Source organism: Balearica regulorum, chromosome 1, assembly GCF_011004875.1.
Source record: "Balearica regulorum gibbericeps isolate bBalReg1 chromosome 1, bBalReg1.pri, whole genome shotgun sequence".
NCBI lineage: Eukaryota > Metazoa > Chordata > Aves > Gruiformes > Gruidae > Balearica > Balearica regulorum.
In genome coordinates this window covers 159,462,916-159,476,392 of record NC_046184.1, presented here as the reverse complement: position 1 = coordinate 159,476,392, position 13,477 = coordinate 159,462,916, and the positions used below count along the sequence as shown (strand labels likewise).

The 13,477-nt window shown below is 37.3% G+C and overlaps 1 protein-coding gene across 2 annotated transcripts in view; it reads left to right on the top strand.

Moving 5' to 3' along the window:
• Nucleotides 1-13,477, top strand: part of PCCA (propionyl-CoA carboxylase subunit alpha) — a 302,667-nt gene that overhangs the window by 37,305 nt on the left and 251,885 nt on the right. For both annotated transcript variants that reach the window (XR_012833141.1, XM_075740848.1), the window contains exons 5-6: nt 8,265-8,378; nt 9,850-9,903. Coding sequence is in view for 1 of the 2 variants with exons in the window: in XM_075740848.1 (XP_075596963.1) it covers nt 8,265-8,378; nt 9,850-9,903 (168 nt within the window). In the remaining variant the exon portion in view is untranslated. The remainder of the gene's footprint in view (nt 1-8,264; nt 8,379-9,849; nt 9,904-13,477) is intronic.

Here is a 13,477-nt window from a genome sequence, read left to right as displayed (position 1 = left end):
TTTTTGTGAATCCCATATGTCTTCTGGAATATCTAGCTCAATTAAGAGCTAAACTTCTACTGTATGAAATTCTGTATGCATTGGCTACCCTTGCTACCACCTGATGCTATTTTCTAGACTGACCTACCTAACTACTAATTTTCCCATCTCCCATGTCTTGCCAATTTAGAAAACAAAGCAAAGCAATGTGCATCAAATGCATTCCATGGTGAGCTTGTTTTTGGGAGAGGCAGGAAAAAGAAACAGCATGAGGAAGATCTGTCCTATTGCTTTGCTAATGTGCTTAGAAAGCTGAGATTCCATGAGGGAAAGACTGACATGTGGGTGCAGATTTGTTTGAAATGCAAAGAGGCTACTAATACCACTGTAGAGCACTGCTATTTTGTTAACATCACCAAAAACTTAATTATTTTTTAAAAACACTTAAAGCTCAAATCGCATACACTGCAAAGATGAAACTCTAGCTTCCACACAGAGCATAGTGGACTGCTTTAAATGTGATGAATTGCTCAACTGTTGCAACAGATGGAGACTCTTGCTTTGGTAAACAGATTTATTAAGTATTGTCCCAAGTTGTTAGTGTATGCTCTGAAGTAAAATTCTCCTGTTCCTCCTGGAGACTTGCTCCAGATAACGTATTCCAAAGTAAAAATAGTCTGTAGAGGTATGAGTGCAGTTGCTAGCTTGCAGACTGTTTCTTCACAGCACTCTCTAAATCAGCAAATGTTGTCTTGAGTGGCTGCCTCTAATCTTCACTTGGGTGAAGAAACTTGGTAGCTGCTGCACCCCATCAAAGGGAGTGACAAGGGGAATGCTTTTCCCTCAAGATTGTGAGAAGTATTTTGCTATTGATGCAATGAGTTGGAGTTGAAGAATGGGACATTGTGTTTTTTCCTTCCTGATTCCTCTGCCAATCCTGCAGCTCATCCAAAGGTAGATGAGAAAACAAGATGGCTATTGATCTACCTTTTCCCACTTCTACTTTTTCAGTTATTCTGTCGAAGAAAGATTGATTGTTCCTGGTTGGTGTTGACTAAAACATGTGGAAGGCTGTGATAAAAACCAACCATATAATTCTGCTAAATTTTCAATAGGAAACAAATTACTTTTATTGGCTATTAACTGTGACAGACTAGCTTTTTTGTCTTAAACTGCTTCAAGTTGAAAAGAAGTTAAACAACCTTTTATTTGTACTTGTTGGTTATCTGCAGATAGACATGGTAGGCTGAAGAAGTCTTGTTTTAAGCATGATCGAATTGTTCTGAATAGAAGCCTGGAGAGACAAGCTTTCATAGAAAATGTCCAGAAGAACATACTATAGAGACAAACACCATACCTTCAATTCTCAATGTCTGACCAAAACCTCCACCACCCTGCCTTATTCAGCCTAATTATGTGGTCTTCCCAACAATTAGCTACTCAATCTGGCTAAACTTCAGTTCTGTGGTCTCAAGTTTATATGAATCACTAAGTTACTAGTTCCTGGTCTTCACTATTTTGGAGGATGAAACACAGTAAGCACTTGCAATAAAATTCTGATGGAAAGTGCTTTGCTGGGAAGTTATCTGCCAAAGAATAAGCATATAGGAAAAGGCTTTAGGAGCAAAAGCCACTCTGGAAGGGTTTCCTCTGAATTCTTGTCTGTGATGTCTTCAGGACTCTCGAGGCTTTTCCTCCCATGTCCCAGCAAACAGAACTCTCAGTTTCAGAGTATCGCTGCACAACAGCCTTAGCGTGGTGTGGTTTTCACAGTAGTGATCAGGCCTCTAGATGTGATGGGGAGTCCTCTCCTGTTGATGAGGTCTTTTAAAGTAAAATAGTGTGTGTATTTAGCAGCCAACAAAGTTCCAGTGCTTCATTCATGGGAGAGAATTTTGAGATGACTTTTTAAGGTTACAAAAATAAATTCATGTTTATGAGCAAGAATGCAAACAGAGAAAAATCTTTGTATGTGTTGAAAAGTGCATTCTTGTAGGCTTGGCTAGAAATACAGTCTCCCTTGCCTGATTGGCGTCTCTCTTCTTTTAAAGACTTTTCAGTTCAATCTGGATCCTTCCGCTTTAATTTTAGTTGAAATCCGTGGATTTTGAGTCCACTAGTTAGGCTATTGCTGTCTTCAAATTGGCAAACCGAAGGGCAGGATAGGATGGAGGAGTAGAGGAATGGGTGCTGACTATTTTTCTTGGCTAGTGTCTGCAAACCCAGGATCTAATCCTGCAGATGCTAATGGATGGGCTGTTTTGAGAGTCATTCCAGCTTTGGGGAGGGGTAAGTAAATACCTTTCACAAAACCGAATGTTTGAAGGCCGTTGAAGAATTGTTTTACCTTACTACTCACATAACTGTTTGTGGGCCATCAAATTGAAAAAATGTGTTAAAATAGGCTTACAGAGAAATCTGCTTATGCTGACTCTGTAGTTGACCTCTTTATTTGCATAAAATTTTTTTAGGTTTTTGAAATGTTGAGTAAAAATAAATGTGGAAAATAGGGATAGTTATGCTATTTATGGCTTTCACAGTTCTGATTTTCATGTGGTTTAGAAATGTTTACATTATTTCATTTTAGGGTTAAATGCTGTAATTGTGTGGCAGTATTTCTTTTGCAGATAGCACTTTAAAGGTTGTATGAATACTGCACATGCTATGTGCACAGGTTTATTGTATTATTGGTGTGTGTATTTTAATGTGAAACTGCTGAAGACAGGTCAGACGAAATATGTGGTTTTGGCACAGCAGTAAATTTGAACCTTTTTTGCATCCATTTGATTTTTTTAAATTCAAGACACTTCAATGCCACAAGCTTTTTGTTCTGTTTTGTCTGTCTCTTTTGACAGTGGTGCTGGCAAGATTTGAGGTGGTTGGTTTTTTTAGCTACCTTACAAAGGATTTACTCATTAGCCCTATTTTATGGGTTGAGCTAATTGTGATTTGTCTTGCTGAGTGGTATTATGCAGTTTGGGCCAATTAAGTGAATCCACTTACACCAACGGATGTTGTTCCAATGTGTAATATTGATTTGAGCTATAAAAGGAGAATGACTTGTTTGATTAGATTTCTTTGTCTAAACAATGCTGGATTTTATCTAGTGTACCAAACAGAAGTGTTCTCTTCACTGAGGTTTTCTTAATTGCTTCTTAGGCTTGAAACACTGTATATGCAGATATAACAGTTTTCCTATATATGTAAATTCTGAAACAGTACAGAACAACAGGGGGAAAAATGCGTCTTGCAACTCAGTAGTATAACTGTCTCTGCTGCATGAATATCAACTCATGTTGAGACCTGGGGATGCGTAGGGTGACCTACTCTGAAAAACTGGGACGCTGGGGAATCCTGACATTTACCTCCTCAGAGATGGAGTGGGGGGTGTGAGAGTGTATGTGTGTATGTGTTAATTAGGCATTTACGCTGAAGTAAATGGCATCTGTCACATAATAAACATCAGAAACTGCTGAAGTATATATAATAATCTGTGGAAACTGTGTGGATGATATTAAGCTCTCTGTTAGGAAACACATGTAGATCTATTTGGTTTTTTGTTCCTCTGGTTCTGATGACAAAGTCAGCCTTTATTTTTTGGAATTAATAGATGAGAATCACCATAAAAAATGGGAGAAAAGCACTTCTGTCATGAATCAGATCTGCAAGAAGGTAATAAACTTTGGAGTTGCTGAATAATTATAATGCTAGGGATCTGTAAATTATCTTATTGTCTTTTATTTTCAGTGCACATGCAATCTATAAAACACTGTTAGTTCTTCACCTTAAAATCATTTTTTTATGCATTCTATTGCCATACCAAGAAAACTCTTCTGTGTTTAACTGTTGAGGGGCATGCATATGTAAATGCGAGTTGTTTATAATACAGATTTCAACTAGCAATCTGCAGCAGCTGAATGACTCCTGGAGAAAGTTACCTTGATTCTGCTGTGTTAAACAGAACATCTCTAGGAGTGCTATGTATATTTTAGGTAGTAAGCTATTAATTTTCATCTCTGGAAATGATTATTATTTGAGATACAGGTTTGATCAAGGGGATAATTCAGTAAATTCAGAGTATGGCTGGGCAATAGAGCATGCTGCTGTCAAATGAGTACGTGTGCCACCCTCTAGGGTAAAGGAGAGCTAACATAATCTAGGTAATTTGGGTACTTACTAGCTCTGATTCAGTGCAGTTCTTCTCAATATTCACTTTGCAGGAGATAACCCGATTTAGTATTTTTGTGGTGCTTATATCCAGAATTTTGAGTTACTGACACGTTTCTTTTCTGGGATATGATGCCAATCCCTGGCACCAAACCTGCTTTGTAAATCCTTCTGAAATACTGAAACATGATGTAGAAGAAGGATCTTCAAAACCAATCGCTATACTGTTACTATCGCTTACTGCATACTCTGCTCGGAGCTGCTGCAGCCTGGAATGGTGCTTGGAGCCAGTCCAGGCCAAAAATGGCTGGTTAATCAGCCCTGATGGACTCCTCGCTTCACGTGCCTATTTGCAGGGAAGGTGGTGAAGAAACGCAAAGCTGTTCCTGTATAAAGATCTGGCAGGATTTACTGCTTTAGGTGTCTTGCCATGAAGGTGGCTTCTGGACCTAAACTGGCTTTGGAAACAGGTGACTCTTTTTGTGCAGTTTGCTTCTGAATTAATAAGCTTGTTGGACTTGAGCTAGTTCTTGCATCTGTATGTGGTCATGAAGAATTGTGTCATAAACTCATTGTTGTACTTCAATTTGTGTCTAGTAGTCTTTGCACCTTAATCCAAAAGTAGTTACACTATTTAAGAGTATTCATTCTAATGTTCTTCTGCTAGGATTCCTTGTTAAATCCAGAGTAATATTAGTAGCTTATTTGTCATAGATGCAGAGCTGAGGAGAGGCTGTGATAGGCTGGTTGGGTGTTTGCAACTGATTCGAGTTTGGATTTCCAAAGGTGTAACAAACCTGTTACGGGGATTTGGATGCCTAAATTTAGTATGTAGTTTTTGAATTGGGTGGAGGTTCTGTAAAATGATGATTCGGTAGCTTTTTGTAAATCTCTTGTCTTATTTCCGTTGTTGCTGCAATATAATTAGCCCTTATGAAATGGACTTCAAATATACAACAGACATTAAATTGCTTTTGCACAAATATGTGTCTTTTAATAATTTTCAGTTGTTTGTGTTCTCTAACATAACAGTTCATTGTAGCTGCTTGAAATGTATCTTTTTGAGGCACAGGTAGCCCAATACAATTAAAACTTGCAGTATAAACCATTTAGTGCTTTAAGGTTTGTCTGCTTTCCCAGCCTTTGTTGTTATCCATTCATGCTTGAGATTGCAAGGTGAATTCTAGTATTTATGAAGGAATTGCATTTTTTTCCAAGAACCTCCTGGGACTTGCTTCTTTGTTTTGTTGACATTGTTTTTGTAAACTAAAACAGAAAAGGGAGAAGTTAATCTTCTGAAGTGTTAGCTGTAGTAAGTTAAGGACAAGTTTTGACTACTTAGGATTGTGTGATTTATGTCAAGCACTAAGCAACCTTAAATTTGAAAGTAAATATTTGAAATTGGTAATGCTTGAAGAAGGGGAGTTGCTGGATTCATTGAAATGTCTAGAAATACTGTATTACTATAAGTCAGCTTCTGCAGAGAAAAATTTACTGAATTATGATGTGCATTGTTATGTGCTACTTGGTAGTAAGCTGAAAGATTCTGCTGTTGTGTAGATTCGAGTGATGACTTTAACCATAATTACTAGTAAATTCTTACAAGTGTAATTACATTTCTATTTATTATACCCTAAATTATGTAGTGTATTTGTGTTATTTGGAGTATTGTTCATGAGCTAGTGCACTGTGAAAGAATGCTTAGAAGAGGAATTATCATCACGAATTACTAATAGTCTGGAAATAGAGGATCTGTTTCTTCTATGTGGTCTAGTTTAATCGTATTTATGAAAAAGTAGATATGAGAGAGGTCCAGAGATTGAAGAGCTGTCACTGGAACCTGAAAATCTGGAGGTTTTGAACTAGTGGGGAGGACCTTGTAGTAAGGTACATAAGGAGAAATGAATTTGCCAGATTATAAGGGAATACGGGAAAGGAAGAGTCAACTCCAAAGAGTTGAAGTACCAATGAAACATTTCATAAGGTGAAGGGACAAAACCATGGGTGAGAAGCATACAAGACTGTTTATATGTGTAAAACTGATTTTTGCAGTATCTTCTGTGGCTACTTTTGGTACTGGTAGGACTGTTAGTGTGTCTCAGTGTGAGAAGTGTGTGGGTGTGGGGTTTTTCTCTTGATACCTAAAAATAGCTAACTATCTTAAGTTAGTCCTTTTGTGTAAGGAAGCCGTTGGTTTTGTAAAATGCACGTGCTTAACTATGCTTAAGCTTGAATAACTTTGTTTAGATGTATGAACCACTTTGGAATTCAAAACAGCAGCTTTAAGTATATAAATTGATCATGCAAATAAGGGTATCTGTGGGCTATGCTGTTTTTTGTACTTAGTGCTCTAGGAAGGATGACAGGCTAATCTTGATAGCATTTGATCAAAATAGATTACTGACTTAAGTTGCTGAGATGTACTTACTAAAACACATTAAAATCCTGATGATTGTCTGTCCTTAGGTTTTTTTTTGTTTACTTTGTTTTTAATATGAGGCTAATGCTATAGTGGGAAAATAAAACCATTGTGACTTTAGAGAAGCAATAATTCAAATGTGAAATATGTGGCGATTCCCGGAGGTTTTGTGAACTCTCAGATACTCGAAGTATATGGCAGATTCAGAAGTTAAGAGATGCTCCAGAAGGGAACTTGGCAAGTTAATGTTCCTTCCTGGTGGTAGGATTAACTTTTGCAAAGTTCAGAAAAATGTCAATAAAAACAAAGAAAACAGTAAAATGTATAAGTGATTCCTGTGGTTGCTATACATGTTTGGTTTACTTGAATATTTATTTCTTAGTATAATATTCACAATATTGTTTGACTACTGCTTGTCAGTGTTTCTAGATGATTTTTTCTGGCCTTACTTCTTCTGAATAATCCAATAGTATATGCGGGCTACAGTACTTATAAACTTAGTTTGTCATACTTGACATGCTACTTGCAAATAAAATTCCTTTTCACAAAGGACAAAATTCTTTGTTGGTAAACTAAAAATATTTTAAACTTCACATATGTGACTACTCATTTTCTAAAATCACATCCTTTTAAAGCAAGGTATTCTCAGTTTCAAATGCTGAAAATGATAGCAAATATTTCATAAAAATAACTTAAGACTGGTAAGCATTGGAAATGTCAAAGTGTCAGTGTAAACAAGTCTTACTGACATGTAGCTAATACTCTTACACAGTATAAGCTATGGCATGCTTTCTTTAATACATACTGAAAAGGAGCTTACAAAAGGAGAGCAGAATGAGGAAAAACTCATTGTTTTATTTCTCCGGCCTGTGTGTAATTACTTTAAAGGAAAAGTATTCTGAACTCTGAAAACATGTTGAAGACCAATCTAATTAAACTTTTTAAACTTCAAGGTAAGTATGCATATAAGTTGTAAGTAGACAACTTAAACTTCAAACCTAACTTCTAACTTCAAACCTAGCTATTTTATTATTCCTGGTAAAACGTTGGAAACGTTTGTACCTTTTGTGTAGTTCAGGTTTGACCAAAAAATGTTTGGCAAATGCATATAGATGAGGATACAATGGATTAGGAATCAAACATGAGCCTGCTTAAATAATTCTCAAGATTTTCTGGTTCATGTGTAGTGATATTGAACTCTTTAGTCATAGGCTTTAATTTGTGCATGGTGCTGATCTGATGCTGTGCAGGGACACTCACTGCATCCCTTCATTCAATTCACTCTAATTATCCCTAACTTCCTGGGGAGCCTGCTTAGAACTGGTCATGAATGTTTGTTATTAAGTATTAAGATATTAGACTACCCTGGTTACATGTAACAAAGTAGTTTTTAGTCTGTGTTTACATATAGATGATCAGTATAGGAAGCTGAAATTATATTTGTCGTGATTTTATTTAATCAAATTCAAAATAATATATTAAAACATCTTGACAGTGACTTAAGCTCAGAGTTAAATGAAATGAGATTTAATGTTATTGTGCAAGTTCTTGTATGTCAGTGTTGGTAATCTTGGTGTGTATTTTAGTGGTTATGGTATGTAAATTATCTTTGAAACAATCAGATTTGTGTGCATATTTCAGGATGATGGTAATTATTTTTGCTGGGAGCATCTGTTAATGCAGAATATTGCCTCTTCAGGTTCATGTGAAAATGGCGGATGAAGCTGTCTGTGTTGGCCCAGCTCCCACCAGCAAAAGCTACCTCAACATGGATGCCATCATGGAAGTCATTAAGAAAACCAGGGCCCAAGCTGTGAGTCTGAATGAGTCTATCTGCTGCAGCTGTTTCATATATAGAAAGCAGAAAAGCCAGAGTTTGTATTTTTTTAAAGGTGTGGGGGGGGAAGTGATTGAATATGCTATTCCAGTTAGTTCATGTCACATGAGTTAAATGTGTCCGAAATCGCTACTGGAAATCAAAGGCTTTGTGGCATCTGGCAGCACTGGTCGTTGATCCTGCAGGTGGCTGCTGGATTCAGCTTTCACACCAGGGAGCAGCTTCAGTTCATTTCCAAATTTGCTGCAGGAAAAAAAAATCCCAATTAGTTTTGAGCACTAACCCTTTATATGCCATAATGGCTTTTTTGAACGTTTTACAAAGTGTGTTCAAAAAGGCTTTTGCTGAAACTTAGTTTGAATCACTTTTTAAATTATACATGTTACTTGCAGGAAGGTAAGGTAAATGGTCCATCCTATAATTATTTTTGTTTCAGAATGTTTACAAAATGCATGGTAGCTTATATGTGTAAATATGGGCTATTCTGCTCTTCTCCTGTCAAATTGGCTAGAGATTCAAAGCTTAACAGGAATCTGTTGGAAAAACTGTGTAGTCATGTTCACATGCCTAATGTTCTTTGTTCTGTCAGTGAAATAAATGTATTATTCAGAGCTACTGTACACAGCATTTATTAAAATAACATTTGATAGGTGTATATGGGCAACACTACTTTGGAATGGTTTGGATCAGCATTGTAGCTTCTTTCAAAGATGTTTTGGTATAGTGCTTTTGGGGGTCAAAAACTTTCCTATAAAGAAAAATCTATTTATTTCCCTCTGAGTTTGTGAATATGGACCCCAGTTGTTCAGGCTCTTTAAAAGAGAGGAAATAAAATGGCTTATACTTTGTCTATCAGAGTATATTGGATCAAGAATATTATGTGAATTGCAAAAAGTAAAATGGAAACTTTCCTATGCTCCTCTCGATATACTCCTAGGTGTATATTGGGGTGTGAGTAGCAAACCAGGCACATAAGGATACTAATGAGGTGATAAACTCTGTTCTCCAGCAAGGGTCGCTAGAGGTAGGAGGCTTATAACTGTGGACCTTAAGACTGCTGTTGTGATCAGTGCAAGAAAAAATTTGGGGTGAATACATTGTAGTGGTTACTAAGAAAGGTGTGAATGAGCATGTATGTGGAAGTCCGCAGTGAGGTAAGTAGCAAAATGAAATTCAAAAGAGCAAAAGGCAAAACGCCCAAGGGAGTGCAAAGAGCACCTTTCTCCTTAGTGAGTAAGAAATGTTTATTTCAGAATGGCAGTTCAACTAGTGAGTCTTTACAGCTTGATTTAGGACAGATAAATCAGTGTGTTAAGATGGTTTCTTAAGGTATTCAACCAATTTAAATGCTTAGCGGTCTATTTTGCCTTCCCCTGTGCCTGAAAAGTTGCTAGCAAATTTGGTGTCTGGCTTCAGAACTCAATCAGCTTGAATTTTTTTTTTCAAGGTACACCCAGGATATGGATTTCTTTCAGAAAATAAAGAATTTGCTAGACGTTTGGTAAGTTATTTCTATTTGCTTGGCTGTGAATGATGCACTAGGTGACATATAGTCATTCCAAGGTATTTTGAGGAATCAAGATTACAAGGTTAAGGCAGATCTAAAAGATACCTAAAGATAAGGGACTTCCGTGTGCTTTCTGTGCATGTGGATCTCTTGCATTTTTGAGTGTGTAATTGCAGCCTGTGTTTTCTTTTGGGAAAAAGGAAGGTGCCTGTTTGTAAGAGCTTTACCAAGGATATAAGAACCTTTTGGCGTTTTCACTTGTGCCTGTACTGTTTATGAGGCTGCTCTGTAAAATTGGGTCACTGAAATGATCCAGGTTAAAAGTATCTGTTTTTAAGTGATCATTTTGGTGATTCATGGCACAGCTGGTGAACAGCTGTATCAGCAGCCCTGAGAAGGTACTGAACTGCACTTTCAGGATGGGAACAGAAAGCTGTTTAAAAACTGGCTTCTCTGCTGGAGGTCGTGTATCATGGAGCTGCATTCTCCGAAAGGACCAAAGAGAGTCAAGAGGGTGCTGTTTTCACTTTATGTCTGAATTTATAAAAATTACTGTTCACAACCGTTTTACTTCAGTGGGGTTTTTGTATATCACAGAAAATGATATATGGCCTTTTTACTGATTTTATTATTTTTCAAAAACTGTCATGCAGCTGCTTATAAACTTAAGCAGTGCTAGGAGGAAGTTACACACAGAATGTTTGAGCAAAGTCCTAAATGGGTGCTGTATGTGTAGTGGCTGCAGACCATGTCCTTATTCTCAGTGAAACCGATAGACAATAGCACAAGCACATATAACATTGAAATTTCCAGTAAAAAGCTGTTGCAGGTACCAACTTTGTTATGGAGTAAACGAACCATATGGCTGAAAAAACATCTTGTTTTACAGGCAGTAAGATAAATTTGTTGCTGGTTTTGAAAGTAATTTGCACCTATTTGATTCAGGGTAAAATCACACATGAGTAATGTGATTCTATAAAATGATAGCTCTCTTGTTCTTAGCATTTGTGGAATAGCTCTTGTTTCCACATCGCTTCCTTGACTGTGTCCCTTTTGGCTTGAGGTCTAATTTTAGTATACACCTTTAGTTGGTTATTTAGTGTTAGAGAATACCACTTGCATCAAGGAGATTATTTGGGAATGAAATCTCAAATTTTTATACTTCTCAGTTGCAGTGCTTTTTTAAAAGCCCTTAAATAAAAACAAGTGCAGGTTCTGTGTGATGCTGAATGCATCCTGCTGGTTGCTGAGTGGTGGTGATGTTAAAGTTGAAAGGAATTCTAAATACTTGGCATTTGCCAGGATTTACCAAATCTGGGGTAATCTCTTACATGTTATTTTCATGCAGTTTAGCAGCTTTATTTTATCACTGTTCTGCTTCATGTACAGAGCCCTTTTTAAAGAGGGAAGATTCCTGGGTTAATTTAGAACAAACTGCGTTCCCACTAGATTGGACCAGCAGGATAACTGGCTTTAGTTGGCAGTTCCTGTTTTTAATAATAAATAAATAAATGAAACAGAAGTGCTTGCTCATGCTATTTTGCTGTATATTTTGCTGCCAAAGTTTGAAATTTGATAGTTATTACTCTAAACTGGGCACATTTCCTAGTAATCTGGTGGTTATTTGGTGATGTAAATTACAATATTGGTGACATGACAATCTGGAACACATTTTTTGGCAGGATTAAGCAGAAATGAAGGAAGCACAAACATTTCTGTAGATCCCCTCTCCCTATTTCTCATTTTTTCACTCAGATTCTTGGAACAGTGAATTCCTGAAATAATGTGGTGACTAGAAACATGTTCAAGTTTGGGTTGGTGCTCCAGTCTCAAAATAGCTTTAATTATGTTTCAGAAACCCAGTGTGTTCTTTCTCATAAAATATAATAAATGTTGTGGTTTAACCCTAACTGGCAACCAAGCCCCACAGAGCCACTTGCTCACCCCTGCCTGGTGCGATGGGGAGAGAATCAGAAGAGTAAAAGTGAGAGAACCCATGGGTTGAGATAAAGACAGTTTAAAAGGTAAAGCAAAAAGCTGCATGTGCAAGCAGAGCAAGACAAGGAATTCCTTCACCACTTCCCATGGGCAGGCAGGTGTTCAGCCATCTCCAGGAAAGCAGGGCTCCGTCACGCGTAACAGGTACTTGAGAAGGCAAATGCCATCATTCCAAACATTGCCCCTTCTTTCCCCAGCCCCTTATGCTGAGCATGATGCCATAAGGTATGGGATATCCCTTTGGTCAGTTGGGGTCAGCTGTCCCGGCTGTGTCCCCTCCCAACCCCTTGTGCACCCCCAGCCTCCTCGCTGGTGGGGTGGTGTGAGAAGCAGAAAAGGCCTTGGCTCTGTGTAAGCACTGCTCAGCAGTAACTAAAACATCCCTGTGTTATCAACACTGTTTTCAGCATGAATCCAAAACGTGGCCCCGTACTAGTTACTATGAAGACAGTTAACTCTATCCCAGCCAAAACCAGCACAATAAAACCAAGGTAGTTCTGCTTTGCTTTCTGAAATGCACTATTTAAAGTTTCAGTTAAGACATAAACATGCTTCCCTTCATGTCAGTGGCTCGAGAATATCAACCCCTACTGAGAATTGGTGAAATGATCTGTCTTTTTATCACTGAGGGCTGCTTTTTTTTTTCAAGACACCCTGATTAATATATTTAGGAGGAAAACTTGCCTGCTGTTTCTTTCTTTATTAAAACTTGTAACAAATGTTACAAAACTGTTGTGAAGTTGCTAAAGATGTGTTTTTGTTCTGTTTTCTTTCTCCCTATCCCTTTCTTTGCATGTAAACAATTTTGTTATTTTGAGGTAACAGTAGCGATAAAACTTGTGAAACCTGAGCTTATTTCCTGGTGTGCATCTATCAAACTACCTAGATTCAGAAATTGAGAAATACACTAAACTTTCTAAACTTGCCAGTGTGTCTGTAAGAGCAGTAATGAGCTGAAAGCAAAGCTTTGTCTTCAATTAGCACATGGAGGGTCAGTTCACATGTAATCCCACTGTGCGTGATTTGAACAAAAGCATGTCTTTTTGTTCATGACTGTCTAATGATTCGTGGAATAGCACACAGCTATAGACAGTCCTTGTGAAGAATTTGTGGATACAGTTAGAGTATTGAAAATTACTAGTCTTTATTTTTTTCTTCTGTAGAAACTTAATTTTGTTCTCTCAGAATGGGGGAGAACACAAGTAAATGATCTGTTGTTTCCAAAACAAAATTTCCCAAAAGCAATCAGTGGGTGAATATCTGGCATGTTGTTTATTATAATCCAGTAAAAAAAGTTGGTGCTTTCAGTCCCCTCTTCATGTGTATCTATTGCGGTTGCTGTTGATGGCTGACAGAAAAGCGGCCCGTGGCACTTGATATAAGTGAGTCTGTCAAAGATTTCCTAACCCCTAAGATCAATTTATTAAAGGTTGATATTTTAATACAAAATCTCTTGAAAAACTTTTAAGACAATGTTGATAACACTAGTTATTAGCTAGAATAACAAAACACGGATTTGTGCAAGTGAATGTAGTGCCTTAGAGTCTTACTTTGCATTCTAATTTTAATT